This window comes from Dendropsophus ebraccatus, chromosome 1 (assembly GCF_027789765.1).
Source record: "Dendropsophus ebraccatus isolate aDenEbr1 chromosome 1, aDenEbr1.pat, whole genome shotgun sequence".
NCBI classification, from domain to species: Eukaryota; Metazoa; Chordata; class Amphibia; order Anura; family Hylidae; genus Dendropsophus; species Dendropsophus ebraccatus.
In genome coordinates, this window is record NC_091454.1 from 154989918 (window position 1) to 155002589 (window position 12672).

General features: G+C 41.1%; 1 protein-coding gene across 1 annotated transcript in view; it reads left to right on the forward strand.

The window, feature by feature from the left end:
- Positions 1–12672, forward strand: part of ADAM10 (ADAM metallopeptidase domain 10) — a 125388-nt gene that overhangs the window by 79512 nt on the left and 33204 nt on the right. The window contains exons 3-4 of the mRNA XM_069982269.1: positions 4152–4270; positions 6222–6380. Of these exons, the coding sequence (XP_069838370.1) occupies positions 4152–4270; positions 6222–6380 (278 nt within the window). The remainder of the gene's footprint in view (positions 1–4151; positions 4271–6221; positions 6381–12672) is intronic.

Below are 12672 nucleotides of genomic sequence, written 5' to 3' on the forward strand. Positions count from 1 at the left end.
ATTAGCATGTTAATAGAACATCTGTAAGGGCTAGAGGCTATGCTTTGTTGCTTGCCCAAGGTGTTTGTGCTGCGCTGGCAATTGGTATTGTTATAATTGAGTTGATTTTTTATTTTATTTTTTTGGTTTCTTAATAAAAACACAGTGCTAGATATGACATGCCTGGCTCACCTATTTATGAGTTAGAAGTGTGATCTTTTATTAAAAAGAACAATTTAAGCAAATAAGATTACTTTGGTTAGTTACATAAAGGGATACTAAAGTGAATGATCCATAAGGCATTAGCAAGTCTCTTCCCCCTGCACCAGCATAAATGCTCTTAAAAAAAAAAAAAAAAAAAAGCACTATTTTATTGCACATATCTTTGGCTTAAAGTGATACTGTAACGTTACATTAACTTAATTTCATTGCTAGACAGTGGGCCCCATCTCCTGGCTGGGTAGAATGCCTAAAGGCCCTATTACACATCACGATTGTCGGCCGTCTTAGGCTGACATCGGCCGTTATGGACTATAATTGTCTTGTGTAAAAACACAACGATCAGCCGACATGATCAATGTCAACTAATTGTCGTTGTCTTTCAACACGTTGAAAGACAAATGACCAGGATCGCTCCGTGGAATATCGAATAGCAGACCGCTGCTATCTTCTATGGGCTGCCCAGACAATCTAGCGAGCACTCTGGCAGCTCCCCGCGTCCCCCCTGCACTTTCCCGCCCTCTGCAATGGCGGCGGCAGCGAGTAGGGAACGAGGAGCAAGCGAGCCCTGACAGCGCTCGTTTGCTCCTCTCCATCACCCCATGTAATAGGGGATTACCTGCCATGAAGCCCCACCTAGGTGACACTGTCCGTTTTAGAGTGGAGAGAAGACAGACAAGTTTTTTAAAAGTATATATCAAATGTGTAGCATCTAAGCTTATGGATGGTGCAGAGAACCACACATAGAGTAATGGGGGGGGGGCGATATCACTTTAAAACTAAGCTGACAGATTACCGATTTCACTGATTTTCTGTAATGCTGTCATCTGTACATGACTTCCTAACGAGTATCCATTTTGTCTTCTATACGTGAATCTGTACCTCAGTTACGGATCCGTAAAACTGAAAGTGTAAACACAATTGAAATCAATGGGTCCCAAATCATATCGGTTGATTTGAAAGAAAAAGTTTTTTGCTGGGCAACCCCATTAACCCCTAGCTGCACCAGGTTGTTACTGAATGTCCTGGTACCACTTGGGTCATATCAGAGGGGGGTCTGCACTGCTGAGATCCCAGGTGCTATATGCAGCCTGGGACCCCGAGGCTATTAGCGGGTACGGTCCGATCGCCGTGCCTGCTAATTAAGTGTTTAGATGCAGCTGTCAAAGTTGAGAGCTGCATCTAAATACTTGCTGTGCCCCAAACCTGGTGGTCTAGTGGGGGGATCGCGGAGGGGGGATCCCCACATCTGCTTTCGGCCGGGGTCTGCGCTGTAATGGTGCTGATCCTGGCTCGGCACTCTATTGCGAAAGCAATAGAGCACAGATCTCATTATCTATGCAGTATATCTATACTGCATAGATCTCAATGAGAGATCAGAGCAGTCATACTAGAAGTCTCCCAGAGGAACTTCTAGTATGTGTATAAAAAAAAAAAAAAAAATAAAATAAATAAAAATTTTTAATTAATGAAAAGCCCCCTCCCCTAATAAAAGTTTGAATCACCCCTCCTTTCCCTATTTTAGAAGTAAAAATAAATGTTTGGTATCACCGCGTGCGTTATCGTCTGAACTATTAAATTATCATTCCTGATCCCGCACGGTAATCGGCGGAAGCGTAAAAAATTCCAAAGTGCAAAATTGCGCACTTTTGGTTGCATCAAATCTAGAAAAATTGTAATAAAAAGCGATCAAAAAGTCTCAAATGTGCAATCTAGATACCGATAGAAAGAACAGATCGTGGCGCAAAAAATGACACCTCACACCGCCCCATAGACCAAAGGATAAAAGCGCTATAAGCATGGGAATAGACCAATTTTAAGGAACATATATGTTTTTTTAAAAGGTTTAAATTTTTTAAAAGCCATCAAATAAAATAATTTATACAACTTACATATCGTAATCGTACAATTTTTATGTACACAATTTTTTTTTTCTGACTTCACAGCATATTTTAGGCAAAAATTACATCTGCCATTGCAAAGTACAATTAGTGGCGCAAAAGATAAGGGCTCATCTGGGTCTCTAGGTGGAAAAATGCACGCACTATGGCCTTATATACACAAGGAGGAAAAAAGGAAAGCGCAAAAATTATAACTGGCTGTGTCCCCTAAGGGTTGATATGGAGAAATTTTCTACAGATTTCACCTTGGTTACATTGAAAGGAGTAAAATCCATTATGAAGATTCACAACAAATTTGCGACTAGATGTTGTCCCACGTGTAAAAATAAAATGTAATGCCTGCAGCATCTGAATATTAAAGGTGTAGTGGGGCTCTAAAGATTTTTTTTATTCACAAAATAACACACTTTACAAAGTTATACAACTTTGTAATGTGTGTTATGTATGTGAATGGCCCCCTTATCTGTGTTCCCCCCCCCCCCACCCCCTGCATTATACTCGCATCATCAGCTGGTCAGCCGCGATTGACTGAGCATAACTGTGCTCAGAGGGGGGCCGGCATGAGGGACGGCTGAAACTGTTCGACACGAATGCGCCACATACGACATAATGCACCACACTTCCGGGGTGGGGGGGAACATTGTATAACTTTGTAATGTGTGTTATTTTGTGAATAAATGTTTAGCGCCACACTACCCCTTTAAAGTATATGACTCACATGTGTATGATATTATATGAACATAGCCTTAAAAACTAAGCAGCCACCAATGGAGAAAATAGCGGGTAGTGCTTGAGCTGGTATTCCATTAAAAGAAAACCTTAGAGAATTGTGTAGTAAATAACAATGCAGTGACTTAAGCAATCCATTTCTGTTATTTTCTCTGCATTTCAATAAACATTAGATAAACTGCCTCCACATCCCGGGTTAATAAGCAGCTGCAGGCTACCAATGTTCCTGGCTTCATCAATTTGTGGCCCGAGCTGACGTGCAAATAACTGTCTGATAAACAAGCCCTCTCCATCTGCATGATAATTGTCCTCCGCTAGGAACACCGCTTTGATGATGGCAAATTCTCTGGCACCTTTTAGCTCATAGGTAGTATAGGACAGCGAAACTGTAAGAAACTGTGTCCAGCTGATTTTACATTATAGTACAGAGTCCTTAAAGGGCTTGTCTGGGATTTAATGACTTGGCTTTGCAGCATGAATTGTGAGAAATAGAAAATAACGGTCTGCTTTTCTTTTGACTTTTTTCCTCTCTTCATATTAAGTGTTCGGATTCCCTCGAATTTATTTTTTGTCTGAAAAATCACAACCAAAAAACGAAGTAGTTCCTGCTTTTTTTTTTTTCTTTTGGTGTGTGTGTGTTTTGTGTTTTTTTTTTAGGGCTTCAGGGGTTTTGCTCAAGATGCAAATGAAGGCCAAAAGTTATTGGATAAAATTGATTGAAAGGGAGCTGAAGTGTAGTATGGTTTTTACCATAGAAGTGATATTGACATTTGACCAACACAAGTGGGCACTTAAGAGCTGAGAGGGTCACTATACCATACAACGGTTATCCCGTGTTTGTGGTCTGGAGGCAGTTAATAATCTTATGTATACAGAACATAGAACAGGACTGGAAATATGCATGGATATAATGCACCTTCATCCTTTTCTGATTTTGCATGGAAAGCAAACAAGTTTGTTCTTAGCGGGTTTTGTAAGGGAAAATTGTAGCTTGCGCCAGTAGTTACCATGGACATGTACACCTCAGTATGGGACTGTGCACACAACCTATATCAGTATGAGTCCTAAACCTTCCTATGCTTTCTCAGGAAACCACGTGGATCTCCACTTTTTACTGATATCTGGTAGAATAAATTGTGTACAGTGTCTATACAGTAGCTGTTGTAACTATATCTCTCTATTGTTCTTGCTGGGTGGGCTCAGAGCTTTATCCGGGCAGACGCTGTGATGCACTGATGTCACTCTGTTTCTCGCAATGTAATCCCCATATATAATTCCTGCACAGTAGTTTCTGACGTTGTCCATATTTTCTCCATATTGCAGACATTTCAATCTTCGGATGAAGAAGGATACATCTCTATTTTCTCCTGATTTCAAGTTAGAAATGGGAGGAGAAACTTTACATTATGATACCTCTCACATATACACTGGGCAGCTTTTTGGTAAGTAATGTTGGTAAAAAGTCACTGTATGTCTTAGTTGCTGCAGATACGCAGTAAGAAACAATATGAGCTATGCATTGTGTCCTGAGGACTGAACCATAGTGAGAATCCCAGCATCAAGCACCAGCTTCCTCACTAGGTGTAACACAATGCAATCTTGTTGTTGTTATGCAATATTACCACTTTATAATACTAATTTTAATGGTGTGGTAAATGCTGTAATAGCAGACCTCTGGCACAGGTGTAATCTGACAGTTACTGCTTAAGGCCGCATTCACATGTCCGTGTCAGTTTTTGCTGCCACGAAATACTGATCAGGAGGCCTCAAATGGCATCAGGAAACTATCAGGATTTCCTGATCAGAAAAAATGAAGTTTAAATATGGTCTAGTATGCAAACATACATTACAAGTACCAACATAGCCCCTAGTGTACTGTGCCACAATCTCCCCCTCGTGTACCGGTGGGCTCTGAAGGTCCGGGTGAGGGGGCTATGTCGAGCGGCGCTGCTGAGGTTTGGGAGGAGGCAGCAGAAGGTCGGGGGTGCCGAGGCAGCAGGGGGCGGCTACAGCAGAAGCCCGGGGCACAGCGGCAGAAGGAGGCAGCAGGGGAGCCGTCTGATGAGGTCTGGGTGAGCGGTACGGGTGGTGCACAGACAATCCAGACTCCGGATGTGCATCAAGAAAGCGTTGGTGGTTCCGGCGCTCCTATAGATGAAAATAGGACAGGATCTTAAAAATCCTGACCTATTTTCCGGAACAGACAGAAGGGTGTCTGTAACTAGTGTATTCCTATGGGTCTTGAAATCTGGGCAGATTTTACGGACGTGTGAAGGGGCCTAAAAAAAAAAAAGCTTCTCCCTCAGTAGAATGAAGACTGTATATTTAAGGGGTTGTCTGGGTAATCCCTTTAGCACCTAACACGTTGTTTTTATAAATTTTAGCAAGTTCTGTCATGTGAATATAATTAATATCCTATAACTAGCCTTTTTATTATTGCTAAGCAATTTACTCCCCACATCCGCCACACACAAATTCAAGAAAAGGGGCATTGGGGGACAATACCTGTCACTTTTAGCCAGCACATTGAGTTGTTGATGTCTTTTTGATGCAACATTGATCCTTTTTATATAGCTTATTTTAAAGGACAAGTGCCATGAAAACCTTTTTCCCAGTAATTGAAGCACATTACAAAGTTATATAACTCTGTAATGTGCTTCAATCACCTATCTGCCTCCCTTCCCTGTCTTTTCCCCCCTCCACCCCCCACCAGGAAGTGTCCTAACTCACACAGACCTGATTACTGTTGTCACCCTCACCAGGCAGCTCCTTCTTGTGAGGATGAGTCATCAGCAGGAGGGCTGCTCTAGGTCCTGTTACACCAGCCTCCCCCTCCCCAGTCCAAGTGATGGCTTGCAGTTGTTCAGCCAATGGGAGCTGAGCAAGTTGAGTCACCTGACAAGGCAGGGGAGGGGGGAGGCTAGTGTAACAGGAGAAGGAGCTGAGAGAAGAGCTTGGTGACGACCGTAATAAGGTCTGTGTGAGTCAGGACACTTCCTGCTGGGGGGTGGAGGGGGGAAAAGACAGGGAAGGGAGGCAGATAGGTGATTGAAGCATATTACAGAGTTATATAACTTTATAATGTGCTTCAATTACTGGGAAAAAGTTTTTCATGGCACTTGTCCTTTTAAGTTGGCGTATCTCAGCTATTACTCTACAGTGTGCTTGGCTTCTTTAGGAACCGTCCCTTTAAATAGATATCTTGGGAAAGAGCTGTGATAACTTTCCTGTAAAGACTTACTCTTGAGATTTGTGATCCAAATGTTTCATTGTGTTCTGTTACAAAGCATACAAGCTTTTTATTGATGACATTCGGATTAGTCTTTGACCTTAGTTAACATGTTGTACATTCCTTTTATGTAATGCTTACTTTGCACTTTATTGTGTTTATAGGTGAACATGGGACAATGTCTCATGGATCTGTGCTGAATGGTAGATTTGAAGGATTTATTAAGACCCCCCAAGGCACCTTTTACGTTGAGCCAGCAGAACGATATTTCAAAGGCAAAGCTGTTCCATTTCATTCTGTTATGTATCATGAAGATGATATCAGTAAGTATTGTCCAAGATCATTTAACGAAGTATCCAGTATTTGAAATTGAATGCAGATGTTTAATTGTATATTTATGGAAAGCCTTCTACTCCTTACCATCAGAGCGCGCACACACACACACACACACACACACACACACACACACACACACACACACACACTCTGTATGGTGGTGCATGAAGTCAACTGTATCCTTGTAGGGCACCCTTCCCATGTTAATTTTTCCTAGTGTATTACTCCTTTTTATAATTTTTTTCCCTTTTTTAAACACTTGGTGTTTTCTATGGTATATCAAGTTACAATACAGTTAATGAGAACTACAAGTTGAGAGCTCTCACAAGAGCCCTGGCTTAAAGCAGTATTCCCATCTTAACTAATAAAGTTAAACTTCTAGGGCTTGTCAACTTAAATATTTTTGTCAGTACATTCATTCAGCAAACTTCATCTGCTTACCCCCTCCTTCCCTCCCATTGTTGGCAGCTCGTTGTCTGGGGAATCAACCACCACTGTACTATACAAGGTGTGTTCAGACTGGTAGTGTAGCCATATAAGAGATATACAGCAACCAATCACAGCTCAGCTTTTATGTTACCTGAGCTGTGATTGGTTGCTGTGGGCAGTTTACACCAGTCTATATTTTACACCCTTTGATAAATCTTCCTCATAGCATCTATTATATACTGTATAATACAGATATATATAATTTATTTTATTATTTTTTTCATACACCAGCCAGTCCAGAGAAGAGTCTGGTAACCTAGACATCAAACTGTACATAATAGGAGGTCAAGAGATGAATACTGGTAGAGATTAGGGAGGCAAATTTGCTGAATGAATGCATTTGCTAAAAGCTCAAGTTATGTTAGTTAAGAGGAGAATACGCCTTCAAAGGGGATTTCCAGGCAGATTGTACCCGTGAGCCATCCATAGTATAGCTCATCAATAACTGATTGGCAGAGACACCCAAATCAGCCGGTACCACTCTACACAGGGAATGAAGTTTATCTATGTTTATTGTGTTGTAATGGCGAAGTGAATAGTAGATGAGCGCAGTTACACATCGCCACTGCTACACAATTAACTAACATAAGCTCTGTTCCCTGTGTAGTGTGGTGCCGAACAGCTGATCGCCATGGCTTTCGTCACCCCGCTGATCGGTTATCGATGAGCCACCCTGTGAGAAGTTAATCAGTACATTTTGCCCGGAACCCCCCTTAAGTTTTAGCTGTCAAAATATGAAATGTCAGCTACAAAGGCATATAAACCTAAAGAATTAAAAATCAAGACAAGCCGACAACCCTTTCACTGCTAGCAACGCTACCAGAATGTCTACTGAATATATTATTAATCTGACAAAACTTGTATCTACTGTAGCAATTGAAGCCTCATATAGTTGGGAGTTATTTGCTTTATGTAGTGCAAATGCAAATGACGTCTTTGGCAGATTAATAGTCGTCTACACACACATGATTACAAATCACAAGCATTTGCTCTGTATAAGTATATTTGCTTGTTTACCGGCATCTGAGCCTCCCTGCAGTTGTGGGATTGACCTTAAAAGATCAAGAAGTGGAAATAATTAAATTGTTAACATGCCCTAATAAAACAATGATTTTATCTCTGTATTAGGACCGTTTTGTTTGGTTTAAAGGGGAACTATCAGTAGGTTAGACGAGACTAACCTGCTGATGGCCCCCTATAGCGCCCGGGATGCTAAGGAGGAAGGTATGTCTCTTACCCTCTCCTCCACGCCGATCCCGGCTTGTTATTCGGGGTAAGCTCCGCTCCAGAGCACCATTAGGAGCACTGCCACATCATCCGACCCTTCCCCTCAATTGACAATGCTTCTGGTTGTACTGTGGTGCCATGGCTCTGGAAAAAAAACCCTTTAATTGTAATTCCTTGACTCCATAGTGCTCGGCATATTCTGCAGTACCTATAGAGGTCATCCCCAACATATGGCATGCCAGGTTATTCAGAACATCATGATATTTCTCCTTGAAAACAATGAAGCCCAACTGGTTAAATCCTGTGTCCAATATCACAAAAAAGTAAAGGAATGTATAGCAAGGGCTTTATCACTGATGTATATATTCTGGGGTTACTTTGGTGTTATGGGTTCCCTTCATAACAAAGCTATTACAGCTATGGTGGATCCAAATTCCTTTTATTGGGGTCTCCCTGGTTTTAGTTGAGGGAACTTGGATTTTTACTACTCCTATTCTTGCTATAAAAAAAATGACAAAAGCCCAGAACTTCATTGTGAACATGAAGGCTTTTGAAACATTTCTCAGCTGTTATCCAGCAAACTTAAAATTTACTTATGATGATATGTACTTATGAACGAAAAGACATACGGTTAGAGGTTTTTTTTTTTTTAATCTTTACTTGGGGACTGAGTCATATGTATTACATACAGAGAGAAGAGATTGTTCTCATAGCTGTGCATTAGTTCACTAAGTGGCTATAAGGATCGGTACAAGAAGATAAAAATAAATCGCACATTACATAGTAAATACCTTACTCTCTGGTCTCGGTTGTCTAGATCTCCTGCGTGGTAGTTAAGAGCCTCTGTAACACGAGCAACCCGTATTGCTTCACAAGTTAAAATGACATTATGGGGGCTTGAAGGACCTCTGTTTGATACGAGCAGATAAACCAAAGGTAATTGTCATTGCCGGCATGCTGCATTTGATATCAGATTAATGGTACTTGTCTTGTTCTCCAGCTATCCTTTGTATGCTTCTGTTTGTGGTAGGAAAATTCTACCTTAGGAGGTAAATTGCTCTCAATTCATGCTTGCTCTTTTGGTTACTGTCTACAGTCTACAAAGAATGAATTCAGGATTTTTTTTTATGTAAGCTTACAGGCTTACTGCCGCATTTGTTCTTTTATGAATAACATTTTCCTGGGTGCAATATTTTCTCTTTTGGATTTTTTTGTACCTGCAAGTATGTATAGTCCTTTTTTATTTTTACATTTACAACAATATTAGGGTGTTTTTTGCTGGACATATTCTACTGTGTAATTATACTCTTGATTATTTTTGTTCCCCATAAAATATGTGGCAAAAAAAAAAGTGATGAAATTTTTAAAGGGGTTATCCAGTGCTACAAAAACATGGCCATTTTCTTCTAGAGACAGCACCACTCTTGACTCCAGAGTCATGCTGTCTCTGGAAATAAAAGTGGCTATGTTTTTGTAGAGCTGGATAACCCCTTTAAGTTGTGTAGATAAGTGCTTAGAGTTGGACCAGCTGCCTGCTCAACCAATTAGCCAGAATGGGACACTTATGCGGAAGCAGACTAATGGTGTGTTTACACAGAGAGATTTATCTGACAGATTGTTGAAGCCAAAGCCAGAAATGGATTTGAAAAGAGGCGAAATCCCAGTCTTTCCTTTATGACTTGTTCTCTGTTTATAGTCTGTTAGCCTGTTTCAGGCTTTGGCTTCAAAGATCTGTCAGATAATTCTCTGTGTAAACGCACCATAAGTGGAGAGCAGTGGGGACCAGAAGAACAGAAGTTGCAGTGGGACTGGGGGGGTTGTATAATTAATTTATTTTTATTTCCTATTTATCCACAGCCCCAGTAGAAAATTTAATAAATGCATTATGAATATAATTATTAGGGCTGTATCACCCCTTTAAACTGGAAAAAGCCTAAATGCAGGTAAATGAAAACTTAAAGGAGAAGTCCGGCGAAAATTATTTTTTTATATGTTATTACTGATGGAAAGTTATACAATTTTCTAATGTACATTAATTATGGGAAATGCTCCTATACTGCTATTTCCCTTAATTTAGTGTACCAGGAAGTGTTAGAATTCTCTCAGAAGCAGTGACGTCACGACGAAAGGTGTAATTCCTATGGAGTGTCCAGCAGGGGGCGCACTATATATAGAAGTCAATGAGTACCATTGACTTCTATATATAATGCGCCCCTGCTGGACACTCCATTGGAATTACAATGGATGTGTATGTAATGTAATATACAGTGTTTTTGATTGAATACATTTATGAAATGTATTCCATATATGTAAGCAATCAGTACATCACAGTAAGCCCGCCGCCCGCCGCTGTGGACTACTCTCAACTACTACTCTCCCCACCTGCTCATAGCATGTGCAGGTGATGGGAGAGTAGTAGCCGGGTTATATGGCTGAGATCGCCGCCGCTGTTGATGCCGCGCAGGGGGAGCCGCTCATCACTGCAGCTATCATCCCCCTCCGCTCCCCCCTCCTGCTGCTTCCTTACTCTGTGATAGCTGACTTCCTGCCGGGCCGCCGCTCTCCGTTCACACGTGCCGACGGCCGGGCAGGAAGTCAGCTATCACATAGAGTAAGGAAGCAGCAGGAGGGGGGAGCGGAGGGGGATGATAGCTGCAGTGATGAGCGGCTCCCCCTGCGCGGCATCAACAGCGGCGGCGATCTCAGCCATATAACCCGGCTACTACTCTCCCATCACCTGCACATGCTATGAGCAGGTGGGGAGAGTAGTAGTTGAGAGTAGTCCATAGCGGCGGCAGTGGCGGGCGCTCGGTAGCGGCGGGCTTACTGTGATGTACTGATTGCTTACATTTATGGAATACTTTGGGGAGCAAGGACACTTGCTCCCCAAAGTATTTAATAAATGTATTCAATCAAAAACACTGTATATTACCTTACATACACATCCATTGTAATTCCAATGGAGTGTCCAGCAGGGGCGCACTATATATAGAAGTCAATGGTACTCATTGACTTCTGTATATAGAGCGCCCCCTGCTGGACACTCCATAGGAATTACACCTTTCGTCGTGACGTCACTGCTTCTGAGAGAATTCTAACACTTCCTGGTACACTAAATTAAGGGAAATAGCAGTATAGGAGCATTTCCCATAATTAATGTACATTAGAAAATTGTATAACTTTCCATCAGTAATAACATATAAAAAAATAATTTTCGCCGGACTTCTCCTTTAAGCACATGAAGGATGCACTTTTTAGAAGGATCAGCTGTTGCCATGACAGAATGGTGAGAAGGGATAGCAGTCCAATTAGAGCTAATAATAATGTGGTCTCCCAGGTCAACTGATCTGTCTCCTCAGCTTGTGGTGTTTGTAAGTGGTAATAGGCTGATGACTCAATCTCTGCTTTTGTTCTTTACATACTGGAGAGCAGAGATAATATGCACTTGCAGACTTAGCCTTTGTGTCATTTAACCTGATGGCTAGTGCCTGAGCTGGATAAATTGTGCACTTAGGCTTTTTTTTTATGACGTGTGTGAGTCGAGATTAAATTCCTATTTCCTTCCTGTTAGTAAGAGTCGTTAAATGCCTGTTATGTTTAGATCAATGCTATAACAGTACAAACTTTATATTTTTTGGAAGCAACATCATTTTAGACTTTGTGTTTTAGATGACAACCATCACAAGGCTAGCGACAGTTTCATATAAATAATAGCTTCTGTTACAGTGGCCTTTAGTTAGCAGGGAAGGATGGAGAAAAAGCTAGCTATACAGTAGCCAACATTAGTAGCAAAAAGTACATTGTGGGACTGTACAATAAATAATAGGGAGAGCAGAATGCTTTTCTATGACAGCCATGGAAGAGGGGAGGTGTGCTAGGGACATGGCTGTGGCACTGCTGTGATCACTGGTGGAAAGCAGGGGATTACGTTTTTTTTTTTTGTTTTTCATTTTGTTTTTGCATTTGTAGTTTATCATTGTTTTAAGACTGTAGCTCAGGAAGATATAAATAAGCAACTCATGCAAGGTTTTTGAAATATTAAAGATTATGTTGTGATGTGCTGTACGTTACTTGGGTCCAAGTGGTCATGGGATCCTCATAGCGCAACCGTATTGTGATTATTCAGTGAGGAGGCTATTGGTGTAAGAGCTTTGCAGGTGATTTAAGTTATGTTTATATCTTTGAAGATGTACCTATAGTTTTTGTTTAGTTGGGTCCTAGGACACATTTCATACTGACATTTTAGATGGGGGGGGGGGGGGGATCTATGCTGAGGGATTTTAAAGTATTTAAAATAATTGCTAATAGAGAAGATGAAGAGTCTACCAGTCCGTAATTCAGCGACTTAAAATTTGCGGGAAGCCTTTAGCTCAGATTCAGCAGTAGATCAGAGACTATTCCCAAATGAAATGAAATTCATTTTAAAACAATTACTTTTATGCTTTATACTAAAGGGAACACTAAACCTTTCAGCGGTTTCTTCTCATTTATTTCTGGAAGACACCACTTTGTGTCGGGAGCGTATCGTTCTGCAAGATTTTCTGCAGTTTTGAAAAGTCAGAC